The 16,107-nt window shown below is 34.8% G+C and overlaps 1 protein-coding gene across 1 annotated transcript in view; it reads left to right on the plus strand.

Annotated features, from left to right (window-relative positions):
* LOC107844524 (acidic endochitinase-like) overlaps nt 1-14,127 on the plus strand; it is a 38,983-nt gene extending 24,856 nt beyond the window's left edge. The window contains 1 exon segment of the mRNA XM_047412191.1: nt 13,599-14,127. Coding sequence (XP_047268147.1) covers nt 13,599-14,127 — 529 coding nt within the window.
* Nucleotides 14,128-16,107: the final 1,980 nt, after the last annotated feature.

Here is a 16,107-nt window from a genome sequence, read left to right on the forward strand (position 1 = left end):
ATTCAAGATCCAAGACTCAAGGTTTCCACCATTATTCTTCAAGAATTTGCCAACTAAGGTATGTGAAGTGTTCATCCAAGGGTTCCTTCGACCTTGGAGTCCAAGAAACTTTTTTAAACTAAGTTGTTGGAATTTATGACTTCCATGATTAGAATTAAAGTGTATTCATGATTACTATTTAAATTAGATTTCTATTTCATGATTTATTATACTTTTCATGTGGAATTGGTTATATGTGTGTAGATTCATATGAATCCATATTAAAACCCCTAGAAATTGTGAAATTGAAAGTGAATCATGATGCCCTCTTATTATGTGTATATATTATGCTTACCAAGTTCTTGATGAATTGTTCATGTGAACTAATAAGGGAAAGAAATCATGTCATGCTAGCTTATGTACAAATTATACCATGTAAGTGTTTAACAAAATGTCTCTATAGATACATTAAGAACAAGTATGTATTTTATTCTATGCAATATCATGTGATGCTTTAATTTTTATGCTATCGAGTCCTGAGGGTATTTAACACCCGATATTTATTTTTTTACCTAGAGCCAGTGTCAAATACAGAATAATCTCAGTCACATCACTATCAATAGTACTCTCAGTCAGTTATAGGACTCAGGAAAACTCAGTAGACTCTATATTAGTCCAGTCCAGTTTAGTATTCAGTTCAGACCTTAGTAAATTCAGTTAGTTAACAGAATTCAGTAGTATTCCGTCAGTCAAAGGAACTCAGTGAACTCAATTCAGTTCAGTTGGATAGTATAATTAGTAATAGCCCAGTTAAGCCTAGTATGAACTAGAAAATCAATTCAGTGTCTATTCAGATGAGAGTAGGATTCAGCATCGAGTTAGCACAAGGATGGGGGCATTCCTGCCAGGAGAGGGTTTGACCTTATAATAGCAATCCCTACATTATAGAACTATGTAACCAGCATAGGTTTAGATATCTCCATACCAGATATTATGAGGGTTGATACATCTCATTCGAGTTTTTCTGCCAGCGAGGGTTGACGAAAGAGCTTTCTATCAGAGAGGGTTAAATCGCAGCCTATCTTTACCCGTGGCACGGTAATTATACCCTTCCAACTAGGGTTGCATATTGGACCCCAATCTATTTAGAAAGGGGCATGTCGATTGGATGATTACCTCTTACAGTCTCAGTATCAGATTCAGTCTCAGTATAGAACTCAGTTCAGTTCTATAGGTTCAGGACTATCAGACACAGTCACTCATCTCAGTATGGAACTCAGTATAGTTCCACAAAATTAGGAGTGTCAGATATAGTCATTTAGTTTTCACTAATACAGTATCAGTATTCTCTGATATCAATAAATCAATATTCAGACTTAGTATTCAGTGTTAGCATGATCTCAGTTATAGTTACATATTTATGTATGTATTCTCATCCAGCTATACTCATGTCATTCTATTTATATTGTTCATGCATATAAACCCAAGCATTTTATCTTACCTCACTTAGCATACCAGTACATTCAAAGTACTGACATATACTTTTCTCTTGCGCTATGATTTTTATATCATAGATTCAGACACATGGGCTCCTGAGCATCCTTAGCAATTCAGATCTTCAGCAGTCAGAGTTAGTGGTTAGTCCTTATAGTTTGAGGACATGATTATTATTTCAATATTTCAGTAGTCAGAGTTAGTTGGGGACTTATCCTATCAACTCCGGATTTCAGACAATTTAGAGGCTTTTCAGACTAGAGTATTTTTAGACAGATGTATCAGATTTGTTATTTATTATACGTATTCAGTTTTATTATAGTACTGAACCTTATGGAATGTTTTTTTGCCTCATTTCTACAAACTACAGTATTATTATTCAGTTATTACAGCATGTACCAGTCATGGGTTTGCTTGTGGTCCTTTGGGATTATGAGCACCGTGTAGCATCTGGGATACAAAATTGGGGCATTACAAACTTGGTACCAAAGACTAAGGTTCAATAGAGACCTAGGAAGTCTGAAAGCCGTATCTAGTAGAATCTTTTGCATAGGTGTGTAGCATGCCACACTTATGGATAGGAGGCTACGAGGTGTTTTAAGAAAAGTTCCCCTTCTTCCAGTATTCATGTATTGCGAGTGAGCATGAGCTCTAGTTAAGCTCTCTATCTAATCCAAATTTCTCTTTGGTTTACAGAATATGCCTTCAAAGAGGACTAAGTCAAGGGAAACGAGAGACCATCCAGAACCCCAGCCCGTCCATCTAGATCTTCTGGATGAACACGTCTCCTATTAGAGTTCAGAATAGCTTTCACCACCCTAGCTTATTCTGTGGAAGCCTAGAATAAATGTTTAGCTTTTGTTCTAGCCAACCCAGTTGCCAACACTGCTGCTACCAGGATTTGAGACTTCACCCGAATGAACCCTCTATCTTTTACTGGGTCTAAGACAGATGAGGACCCTCAGGAGTTTCTTGATCAGGTGCAGAAAGTTATAGATATTATGGGGGTAATAGCTATTGAGAGCTTTGAGTTGGCCACATATCAGTTATAGGATATTGCACAATTATGGTCTAAACAGTGGAAAGTAGAGAGGGCCGCAGATGCAGAGCCCATAGAATGGGAGGAGTTTGTAATTGCATTTCTGGATAGGTTCTTCCCGATAGAGTTGAAGGAAGAAATGTTTTTGGAGTTTATAAACCTGAAGTAAGGCAATATGACAGTATAAGAGTATTCTCTCAAGTTTACTCAGTTAGCCAAATATACCCTGCATATAGTAGCAGATAGCAGAGCGAAGATGAGTAAGTTTGTGTCTAGGGTGTCTAACAGTATGGTCAAAGAGTGTAGGACCATAATATTGATTAAAGAGATGGACATATCCAGGCTCATGGTCCATGCTTAGTTGCTAGAGAAGGCCAAGAATAAAGAGAGAGAAAGGGAGAATAAGAGAGCAAGATAGGTAGTTTTAATTTCCCTCAACCTAAGTCAGAGGGTGGGAATCATTATCAGCTCCACCCAAAATCCTTAGTTCCAGCTCCATTATTAGCCAGTGCTTCTGTGCCAATATTCAAAGACAGCAACAGAGATAGGGCGTCAGGCCCTAAACCCCAGGGTAGTGTTACTAGTGCCCGAACCAATCCCCTTTGTCAGAAATATAGTAGAAACCACCAGGGTATCTGCAAAGCTGGCTGTGATATATGTCTCGAATGTGGCAAGCCAAGACACAGGGTTAGACAGTGTCCTCATGTGGGTTCTCAGAGTCAGCATAATCATCCCCCAGCTCAGTCTGGTCACTTGAATCAGTAGGGTGCTACATCCAGTGCCACCATTGGGTAGTTCCCAAATAGACTCTATGCTTTTTAGTACCGAAAGGATTAGGAAAATTCTCCTGATGTGGTCATTGGTACGTTATAAGTTTTCCATTTACATGTCTATGCTTTGCTAGATCCAGGAGCTTCTGTGTCGTTTGTTACTCTATTTATAGCAGTTGATTTTGGAGTTAGTCTTGAAATTCTAGTAGAGCCTATCTCAGTCTCTATCCTAGTGCGTAAATCCATTATAGCCAGGCGGGTATACAGGATTGCCCGATTATGATATCTTAGAAAGTCACTTCAGCTGACTTAGTTGAATTAGACATAACCAATTTTGATGTCATTATCGTCATGGATTAGCTTCATCCCTACTATGCCTCAGTCGACTGCAGAAAAAGAATTATCCAGTTTTAGTTTTTGAATAAACCCATCTTAAAGTGGAGGGGTAGTATTTCAGCACTTAGGGTTCAGCTTATTTCTTACCTTCGGGCAAGAAAGATGATATCTAAGGGATGTATTTGCCATCTCGTTTGAGTCCAGGACTCTAGTTCAAAAACCCCTACTCTTGAATCAGTGTCAGTGGCATGTGAATTCCAAGATGTGTTTCCCAGAGATCTTTCCTGAGTTCCTCCCGAAAAGGAAACTGATTTCGGAATTGATCTTCTCCAAGATACTCAGCCCATATCTATTCCGCCATACAGAATGGCCCCAGTAGAACTCAAGGAGTTAAAAGAACAGTAAAAAGATCTCCTAGATAAGAGATTTATCAGACCCAATATGTCCCTGTGAGGCGTACCAGTTTTATTTATGCGTAAGAAAGGCGGTTCTTTCAGAATGTGTATTGATTACCATTAGCTAAATAAAGTCATGGTAAACAAACAAGTACCCTCTTCCCAAAATTGATGACTTGTTTGACAAACTTCAGGGTGCCAGTTACTTCTCCAAGATAGACCTCAGATTGGGCTATCATCAGCTCAGAGTTAGAGAATATGAAATCCCGAAAACAACCAACAAAACTCAGTATGGTCACTTTGAATTCTTAGTCATATCTTTGGTTTTACCAATGCCCCAACAACTTTCATGGACTTGATAAATCATGTGTTCAAGCAATACTTAGACATATTCATTATAATCTTTATAGATGACGTTCTTGTCTACTCCAGCAGCGAGCATGATCATGCAGACTATTTTAGAATACTATTGCAGACTCTCAGAAACCATCAACTATTCACCAAATTCAATAAGTGCAAATTTGGGCTAAGGTCAGTAGCTTTCCTTGACCATATCATTTCTGGTTATGGCATTATAGTTGATCTCCAAAAGACTGAAGCAGTGATAAACTGGTCTAGACTTATCTCTTTATCAAATATCAGGAGTTTCTTAGGCTTGGCTGGCTATTACCGACAGTTTATTGAGGGATTTTTATTTATTGCATCCCTTATATCCAGATTAACTCAGAAGAAATTCAAATTTCAGTGGTTACATTCTTGTGAGAAGAGTTTTTAGGAGTTCAAGACTTGACTCACAACAACTTTAGTTTTGACCCTACCAGATAGTTTAGATGGGTTTGTGGTGTATTGTGATGCCTTCAGAGGTAATTTGGGGTATATTTTGATGTAGAGAGGTAAGGTCATAGTCTACGCCTCTAGACAACTTAAGCCCCATGAAAAGAACTATTTTACTCATGATCTTGAGTTAGCAGTAATAGTGTTTGCCTTACAGATTTGGAGGCACTATTTGTATGGGGTGCACATTGATGCATTCACTAACCATAAGAGCCTATAGTATGTGTTCTCTCAGAAATATCTAAACCTCCATCATAGAAGGTGGTTGGAGGTATTGAAAAACTACGACACGAGCATTTTGTGTCATCCAGGTAAAGCCAATATAGTGGCTGATGCTTTTAGTAGGATGTCGATGGGGAGTGTTGTTCATGTTGAGAACAGTAAGAAGAAGTTATCTTAGGAAGTTCATCAGCTTGCTCGACTAGGTGTTCACTTAGTCGATTCAGCAGAAGGTAGTGTATGGGTACAGAGTAGTTCAGAATCATCCTTAGTTTTTGAGGTAAAGGAAAAGAGGATAGGGATCCCATTCTAGTAAAGTTGGAGGAATCAGTTAGAGATTAAGAGGTAGAGGTTTTCTTTCAAGGAGGAGATATTGTGCTGCGCTGCCAGGGTCGGCTATATATGCCAGGTGTAGATGACTTGAGGTAGTGAATTCTTGCAGAGGCGCATGGCGCGCGCTACTCTATTCACCCAGGGGCCACTAAGATGTACTATGATTTGTGGGAGATCTATTGGTGGAGTGGGATGAATAGAGATATTGCAGAGTTTGTGGCTAAGTGCTCAACATATCAGCAGGTTAAAATTAAGCATCAAAAGCCTAGTGGGTCCAAATAGGAGTTTAGTATTCCCACTTGGAAGTGGGAAGTAGTGAACATGGACTTTGTGATGGGTTTGCCTCGTACTCATTGCCAGCATAATTTAGTTTGGGTCATCATAGATAGGATGACCAAATCAGCTCATTTCCTACCATTCCATAACTCTTATTCAGCCGAGGAATATGCCAAACTCTGTATTATGGATTCGGTCAGATTGCATAGTGTTCCGCCGTCCATTATCTCAGATAGAGGAACCCAGTTCACCTCTAATTTCTAAAAGACATTCCAAAAGAATCTTGGTACCCGAGTTCACCTCAGTATAACCTTTCATCCTCAGACAAATAGTCAAGTAGAAAGGACCATTCAGACTTTAGAAGATAAGCTATGAGCATGTGCGATTGACTTTAAAGTTAGTTGGGATGACCACTTGCCTTTGATTGAATTCGCATATAACAACAACTATCATTCCAATATTTAGATGGCTCTATTTGAGGTACTTTATGGTAGGAGATGCAGGTCTCCTATTAGTTAGTTTTAAGTGGGTGAGGCCATAATGGTAGGGCCTGACTTGGTATTTGATACCTTAGAGAAAGTCTAGTTGATCAGGGAAAGGCTTAAGACAGCTCAGAGCTGACAAAATTCGTACGCAGATGTACGTAGAAAGGATCTCAAATTTTAGATTGGTAATTTTGTGTATTTGAAAATCTCTCCTATGAAAGGAATGAAAAGGTTTGGCAAGAAAGGGAAACTTAGTCCCCGATATATCGGTCCTTTCTGAATTCTCAGCTATTTTGAAAAGGTAGATTACGAGCTTGAGTTGCCATCAGACTTAGCTTCAGTGCACTCAGTGTTCCATGTCTCCTGGCTAAAGAAATTCATAGGTGACCTAGCAGTCGTAGTACCTATAGAGGGCATATATATTCAAAACAGCCTCTCTTATGAAGAGATCCCAGTTGAAATCCTAGATTATCAAATTCACAGACTGAGGAACAAATAAGTCCCTCTAGTTAAAGTTCTTTAGCAGAATAAGTCCGTTGAGGGAGATACTTGGGGAAACGGAAGTAGATATGCGAACCAAGTATCCTCACCTCTTCTCCGCAAACTCAGACTCAACCCAAGGTAACAGTTTTTCCTTAAACTTACCCAGTCTCATGTTAAGATATAGCTACCAACCTGGTATCAATTAACGTTGTATACTCAGTCATGTATTCATAAATCAGTTAAGTCATGTACCCATGAATCAGATATGCATGTTCAGTATATAAACTCAGTTTATTAGTATTACCAATTATGTATTCACGAATCATGTTCAGCTATGTACGCATGTATCAGATATGCATGTTCAGTATGACCATTCAGTATATCAACAATCTTAGTTATGAAATCATTCTTTAGTTGTGCATGTCCAGTGTATAAATTCAGTCTATCAGTATTCTCAACTGAGTCAGTCTTATTCAAGGATGAATGTTCCCAAGGTGGAGATATTGTATGACCCCGCAAAATCCTAAGCTTAACTCAATCCCTAAAAGCTTGCTAAGGGGTCCTAGAATTAGAAGATTCTAGCTAAGTGTTTAGAATTAGTATTATTTTGGCCTTCGTAAGTTGGCAACACTATTTCATGACCTCTACGACCTTAAAATGTCAATATTTAGGTTGATTCATGATCAAGAATGTCAGTAGGTATTTTTAGATGAGTTTCAGATTTTTCGGACCTCGTTTGAACTACGTTTAGGAATCCAAAATAGTATATCAATGTGATCTCGGTGTGGCACGGCGGCCATCGCGTCGATCAATATTTTCCTTGGCTTCCAATGGGAATTTCCAGTGAACCGATATGGACTCGATGCGGTGCATTGGTCATTGCGTCGATGCCAATGATGTGGCGCATCGATGCCAATGATGTGGCACGTTGGCCTATGCATCGATGGTTTAACTTTTATTCTTTTAAACCTGGGACCATAGGGGTAAATGGGTCTTTTCCTACCTTATATCATCCCTCAAAACATATCATTAAGCCATCTAAGAGGCAAAATATACTCATTCTCTCTAAAATTTATCAAAAACAAACCCTAGTTCATCACATTCAAGATCCAAGATAACTCAAGGTTTCCACCATTATTCTTCAAGAACTCGCAAACTAAGGTATGTGAAGTGTTCATCCAAGGGTTCCTTCCACCCTTGGAGTCCAACAAACTCTTTTAAACTTCAAGTAGTTGGAATTTATGACTTCCATGATTGGAATTAAATTGTATTCATGATTATTATTTGAATTAGATTTCTATTTCATGAGTTATTATACGTTTCATGTGGAATTGGTTATTATGTGTATATATTCATATGAATCCATGTTAAACCTCTTGAAATTGTGAAATTAAAAGTGAATCATGATTCCCTCTTATTATATGTATATATTATGCTAACCAAGTGCTTGATGAATTGTTCATGTGAACTAAGAAGGGAAAGAAATCATGTCATGCTAGCTTATGTTCAAGTTATACCAAGCAAGTGTTTGATAAACTCTCTATAGATACATTATGAACAAGTGTGCATTCTATGCTATGCAATATCATATGATGCTTTACTTTTTATGCTATCGAGTCCTGGGGGTATTTAGTACCTGACAATTTAGTTGTTTGCCTAGAGCCAGTATCAGATAAGAATAATCTCAATCATATCACGATCAGTAGTACTCTCAGTAGTTACAGGACACAGGAAAACTCAGTAGACTCTGTATCAATCCAGTCCAGTTCAGTATTCAGCTCAGACCTTAGTAAATTCAGTCAGTTAATGATTTCAATAGTATTGTCAGTCAACGGAACTTAGTGAACTCAGTTCAGTTAGAAAGTATAATTAGTAATAGTCCAGTCAAGCCTAGTATGAACTAGGAAATTAGTTTAGTGTCTATTCAGATGAGAGTACGATTCAGCATCGAGTTAACCCAGGGATGAGGGCATTCCTGCCAGCAGAGGGTATGACCCTTAGTAGCTATCCCTGCATTACAGAACTACGTAGCCAACGTAGGTTGAGATATCTTTCTGCTAGATATTATGAGGGTTGATACATATCATTCGAGTTTTCCTGCCAGCGAGGGTTGAGAAAAGAGCTTTCTATCAGAGAGGGTTAACTCAAAGCCTGTCTTTACCCGTGGCATGGTATTGACACCCTTCCAACTGGGGTTACAGGTTGGATCCCAATCTATTTAGAAAGGGGCATGTTGGTAAGATGATTACCTCTCATAGTCTCAGTTTTAGATTCAGTCTCAGTATAGAACTCAGTTCAATTCTATAGGTTCAGGACTGTTAGATATAGTCACTCAGCTCAGTACGAACTCAGTATAGTTTCACAGAATCAGGACTGTCAGATACAGTCATTTAGTTATCAGTAATACAGTATCAGTATACTCAGATATTAGTAAATCATTATTTAGGCTCAGTATTCAGTGTTATCACGATCTCAGTTACAGTTACGTATTCATGTATGTACTCTCATCCATTTATATTTATGTCATTCAATCAATATTGTTCATGTATATGAACCCATGCATTTCAGCCTGCCTCACTTAGCATACCATTACATTCAAAGTACTAACACATACTTTTATCTTGCGCTATGATGTTTTATATTATAGGTTCAGACGCAAGGGCTCCCGAGCACCCTTAGCAGTTCAGATCTTCAGCAGTCAGAGTTAGTGGTGAGTCCTCATAGTTAGAGGACATGATTATTATTTCAATATTTCAGTTTATTTTAGTAGTCGGAGTTAGTTGGGAACTTGTCCCATCAACTCCACATTTCAGACAGCTTAGAGGCTTTTCAAACTAGAGTATTTTCAGACAGATAGATCACATTCAGTATTTATTATATCATATTCAATTTTATTACAGTATTGGATCTTATGGCATATTTTTTGCCTAATTTTCGCATACTATAGTATTATTATTCAGTTATTACAGCAGGTACCAGTTATGGGTTAGCTTGTGGTCCTTCGGGATTATGAGCGTCGTATAACATTTGGGGTGCAGACTCGTGGCGTTACAAAAATATATTTTTTACAACGTCGATATATATTTGTATTTTGGTACTGATTTGTATTTATGTTTATTTTTGTTTTTGGTACTGATAAGAATTGTATTTATTTCAGTATAGATATATATGTGTATTTGGTAATGTAAAATTTGTATTTGTTACTGATAACTGATAAAATGCATTTGTTACATTATAGATATGTATTTTTGTATTTGTAATCTTATATTTGATGGAAAATATGTTTATATATGTATTTTTATCTTTGTAATGTGAAGATATATATTTATTACATTAAGATATGTATTTGTATTTTATGTATTATATTAAATGTATTTGTATTTGATACTGATATGTTACTTCAAGATGTACTTTATAAATACATATGTGGTACTGTTTTGACATGTAACTATATTTGTAAATGTTAAGATATATATTAGATATGCTTTTTTTTTTTATTTTCAATATTAATATGATATGTAATTGGTGAATGCAAATCATTATATTTTATGTTTTGATTTAATACAATAGTTATGATTTAATTAAAAAATATGTGTATGATTCTGTAGGTGTTGCGTCATCAAATATACATGACAAGAGTAATGCATGTGTATGTTTCCGCTATTGACGGTGTTTCAACTATTGACTTTGATCCAAATCTTCTTCGCATGAGATATGCTTCAATGTTGTGGCATTATGGTTCGAGGAAAGAAGAAGAGACGGCACAAAGTGTTGATGAAGCACCAATGAGACCTCCTAGGGATATTGGGATAACAGATCGAAGTGCATGATATTTGAAGTTTATTTTGAATTTGTTGTATTTGACAACAGTGAACTTTAGGTAGACTAAGATTTAGTTGGATATTTCTTAGGTTTCATATGTCACTTTAATGTTGAAAGTTGATATCTTAATATTTTCTTTGCTGTAATTGCTAGATTTTTGATGTTTAAGTTTCTAAAATAGAGTTGTTCATACTTAGTTTATGTTATTATTATGTATATTTTGGTATGAATATGTGCTTTTCAGTTTTGAATATAATTTTTAGTAATGCATATGAATGTTCCAGTCATTATATGTATTTTTCAGTTATGCATTTGTATTTTCCATTTTATGCATATGTATTTTTGAGTAATGCATATTTGAGTAATGCATGTGTTTTTTTTTTTTCAGTTCTGCACATATACTTCTGAATAATACATAATTATTATATAGTTTTGCGTAAGTCTATATATTTTTATGATGCATATGTATTTATGATTAATACATAAGTATTCTACTAGAAATACGTATTGCACTCTTTTATGTTATGCATATGCATATTGCATATGTATATATGATTAACGCATATGTAGTTATGCATAATGCATATGTATATACATATGTATTTATATATGTATTGTTATGTCTTTATATGTATTTTTCAATTTTATTTATTTATTACATAAAGGTATGTTAACTTATTCTAAGTTCTTATAGATGGGCAGAGGTACTTAATAGATTCTCATATGTATTTTTTTAGATTAAAAATTTGGTAATTGTGGCTTCCAGTTTCTTAGCTATAAATCAATTATGTTATATGTCTTGTACAATATATTCATAATGAATTAAGTTAAGCAAGTTCAGTAAAAAAATTACAACAATTTAACTATAACAAGTTCAATAACATCAAATATTTTTTTCAAAATTTAGAATCATATAATTATCAGTGAAAAATAAAGCAATTATTTTTTGACATAATGCGACATCATGAACATATCAACATTTAAACTATAAGTGCAACATTTAAACTATAATAATATTATTGTACATTTCTCCATAGACGCCACATACATGCATAATGTGGTACATCATTATACACAACACCAACAATCAGAAACTAAACATATATGTTATCTTTCACCTTATGCTTCCTTCAGATTCTCAAAGAACCAAGTCCAAGATGCATCATTTTCAGAATCAAGTACACCACACTTCAAAGGAATATATGTCCTACATATTGAAAAAATACATATAAGAATACATGATTTTTACACATAAAATACTGCATATGTATATTATAAATACATACATCTGGAAACATATGAAACTGCCAGTGAAAACATAAACGCACTGCATATGTATATCACAAATACATATAGCTGGAAACATATGTAATCTTCATAATATTGTTTATATGTCCATCTACAAGAGTATTTAACGAGAACGGGTATGCTTCCCATTGTCAATCTCCAGAACACAAAAACAATAAAAATAAAATTAAATATCAAATACGTACTATATACAACAACTAATTCGTATATACAAAACTGAAAAACTAATTCCAATGGAAAGAAATCTTTTATTCGAATACTAGTTATTATCGACTAAAATTCAAATTTTATGTATAACAATTGTATCTCAATTTTCACATTACATAACGACACAGATAACTTTGAATTTAAAATTTTTTTTGATCAAATCATTTTTTTAGAACTGATAAAATTCACATATGATCTCAGATTTTTGAATTCTGCGACTGTTACGCAATTTTGTTACAAGTTTTTCAGTAATTTTTGTAATTTATTTTATGAAAATCACAAATAGAATCAATTTTGTTTAAATCTCAAATACGTACTATATATAATTCGTATATACAAAAAAGCAAAATGAATTCAAATAAAAAAAAATTTTAGTCAAACACTAGTTATCCTAAACTAAAATTCAAATTTAACGTATAAAAATTGCATCTCAACTTTCAAATAACAGAAAAATAAGAATAAAATTGAAATTGAAAAAAAAATTTGCTTAAAACATTTTTTACGAGAACTGATAAAACTTGTATAGGATCTCAAATTTTTGAATCCCGCGACTATTACACAAATTTGTTACAGGTTTTTCAAAAATTTGTACTTTAATTTTATGAAAACCACGAATAGAATACAAATAGTTGATCAATGCCTGTAATTGGACCGTTGTATTTTCAATATTTTCTTCAAAATTTTAGTCGATCAGCAAAAAAAATAACATGAAGGAAAAATATTTTTGAATTTGAATCTGTATTTTGAATTTGATTTGAGTTGCTGATTATGGAAAATATTTTTAATTTCAGTTAGTAGTTGTAATTTAACGGTTGTGGTACAAAAAGAGTTTTATAAGGTAAAGGAATCTGTAAAATTAAATGTGCCATAAATTAAGGAATAATTTTTCCCTAATTTAACTCAAACAGATTAGCATCAAATTAGAAAGGGAATCTCTGATTGTATATGTATTTAAATAGCAATAGTTTACTAAAATACAAAATATATATTGCTATTTTTTGTAATTTTGAAATTGTTACTATAAAAGATACAATTAAGGCTCTATAGTTGCTATTTCTGAAATTTTTCCTATTTTATATGGCATCTTCTTTTTAGGTCACATTGATACCCTTATGTATCTCAAATCTCTTTCAATTTTAAGTTTCTTATTTTTTCTTAATGATATGTTTTTATAGTCTTAGAAGTATTATTTGAGACCACAAATTCTAAAGTTACTTTAAACGTGTTAAAGGTTTTTCTTTCTTTCTTGAACTTTCTGTCTAGTCGAGTGCTGATATATAAAATGAGAAGGAGGGAGTAAGAATTCGTGCCTATAATATGTAGACACTTCATAGTTATTGTAATACCTATGTGACTTCAGAGTGGAGTCCAGATTTGAATTTTATATATTTTAAATTCTAGGAGAGTGGGTTCTAAATTTAATTTATATACGTATTTTAGTGAATTTACTTAATACAAATGCAAGGTTTGAAATAAAGCTAATGAGTTCGATCAAACATTTGCGTGGGCTTCTAGTTGCGCGCCTGTTTGTCTCGTGTCTGGCACTAAACAAGACGTACTTTTTAGGTTGCACTTTTGTGACATATTTCGATCTAATTATTTGTCAAATACCATGCAGGAATGTAGCAAATTATTTATGGAACAACTATCTTGGAGGCCAGTCAAATTCATGTCCACTAGGGAATGCAATTCTAGATGGAATTAATTTCGATATAGAAGAAGGGACCACACAATACTGGGATGAACTGGCAAGAGCCCTCTCGGGATTCTGCCAACGAAAAAAGGTATACTTAACTGCAACTCCACAATGTCTATTCCCAGATGCATGGTTAAATGGAGCACTCTCCACTGGCCTATTTGACTATGTTTGGGTTCAATTCTATAACAATCCCCCGTCTCGATACTCTGGTGGGCGCACGGAAAATCTAAAAGATTACTGGAATAAATGGACCTCGAGTCAAGCTGGAAAGATTTTTCTAGGATTACCGGCAGCTTTAAGAGCTGCTGAAAGTGGTTTTATACCATCTGATGTTCTTGTTTCTCAGGTTCTACCAGCAATTAGTAGTTCACCAAAGTATGGAGGTGTTATGCTTTGGTCTAAATTTTATGAGAATGGATACAGTTCTGCTATAAAGCCCAAAGTCTGAGATACATATGCCCATGGTTCGTTATCTTATATTAATATGATGCATAATGTTATGACATAACTACTCATAAAGTATACTTAGTACTGAGGCTTTCAAAGTTCATGTTGTAGTTTGTATATTTAATTACAAGATTGTGTTATTTCTTGTTGTTATTTATTCAATATTTTCAAGTACACAGAATCTGTAATTCGATAGAATAACTTCAATACTAGTTCAAGTATAAAACAAGAACACTGTGAAGTACAACAACACCCTCAACACAAGATCAAAGTGACCTTTCTAAGAAGTGTGTTTTTCATAAAAATAAGATGAAACAGAAATGGCCAAGCCTCTGAATTCACGAAGTGTCCTTAAGGAAATAATTTTCCTCAAGTACCCGATGTTGCAGAATTTTCCACTTAGGATAAAATGGCCAAATAAACCAACTGTAGCGGTATCTTAAACAATTGGAATCTCTTCAAACTCACTCAACGATTAGATGATCACATGAAATGTTTTTGAAGACAAGATGTGTTCGTATATTCAGAAAATTTCGTATCTAAACCTATGGATAAAAGCAGGTTTATATAGCTATCAGGTGCCCCTTCCAAAAGAGGGAAATGATTCACTAAAAAATTGTATTCCTTCTAAAAAATCATGTTTGTTCATTCCAAAAAGTGTGTCTTTTTAGAACAGTCACAACTATCCAAACGGGCATACCAATTCACGAATCAGTGTTTCTTTTTGTCGAAGGGTTGCATTCTTTTTGAGATAGCATTTCGCACTATGCACTGTATTTTGAATTTCAAAACAGTGTTACCGCATGTATACAAGTTAATCAAGAATTAAAAACACACAAAAGTTTCTATTTCTGTTGTGTTTTTCTCTTTGTTTTTTCGGATTAAATTTCTGTCAAATAAATTTTGTCTAAAAAGATAGATCTCATCAATTGATCATTTTCCAAATCTGAAGCTGAAGCCGAAGTCGAAGCTGAGACTAGCGAGCGACGACGGCATGAGGCACCTCTTGGTTCTTTCCTCACTTACTATGTGGAGTAAACACTTAAAAAGTCACATTTTCCCACCAATGTGGTAGAATTAGTAGACTCCAATTTTAGACTACACTTTTCACAGTATTTTCTCAAATTTTTCCCTCCACTTGGTTCCCTCAATTTTCTATTCACACTTTTTATATTGAACTTAATAATCCCCCACATGAATGGAGAATGGCTATTTTTACGTAAAACTTTACGGACAAGTATGTGATCATCAAGCAAAGACTGATTGCATCTGGATAAGTGGGTTTCCCTTTGAACTTTCTGTAGTGAACATGCATTAGATGTACTCGGTCAATCGATAGATTTGATGTATTTGAACCATCGAGCTTTAATGTACATCTAGACAACACAAGTCATACAACCAACCTTTTACCATTTATAGTTTTCACGGTTTTGTTCGTTTCAGCTATGAACACATCCCAGTTTCATGAGAGCTTAGAGAACATGCCTTTACTAACATTCTCCTTGAAGCGGATTCAACTTCGCCCTCACATAGGTGATTTCTAAGCATTCAATCCTGTAGATTAAACTATTTGGTCAAATCTGCCAAATTTAGATAATCATTGAAAGACTTCACACCATTAGTCTTATCCTCATTTATTAAACATTGTTTACATCATGAGAATGGGTTAGGTAAATTGACAATGTTGAACCTATCAAACACAACTTTGTTTGATCTCCTTGAACCTAGCTCTTGGGATCTCCAGTTTGCTAGGTAGAGTTACCACAATGCTGACTTGTCCTAGGACTTAAACCCATTCCCTTGGATGTCGTTTCAACTCCTTCTCTAGACAGGCCTTTTGTAAGTGGATCTGACACATTATCCTTTGACTTTAATAGTCAACAGTGATAATTCCACTAGAGAGAAGTTCTCTAACGGTATTATGTCTCCATCTTATGTGATAAGATTTACCATTATACATCATGCTCCCTGCCCTACCTAT

This window comes from Capsicum annuum, chromosome 5, assembly GCF_002878395.1.
Source record: "Capsicum annuum cultivar UCD-10X-F1 chromosome 5, UCD10Xv1.1, whole genome shotgun sequence".
Lineage (NCBI taxonomy): Eukaryota > Viridiplantae > Streptophyta > Magnoliopsida > Solanales > Solanaceae > Capsicum > Capsicum annuum.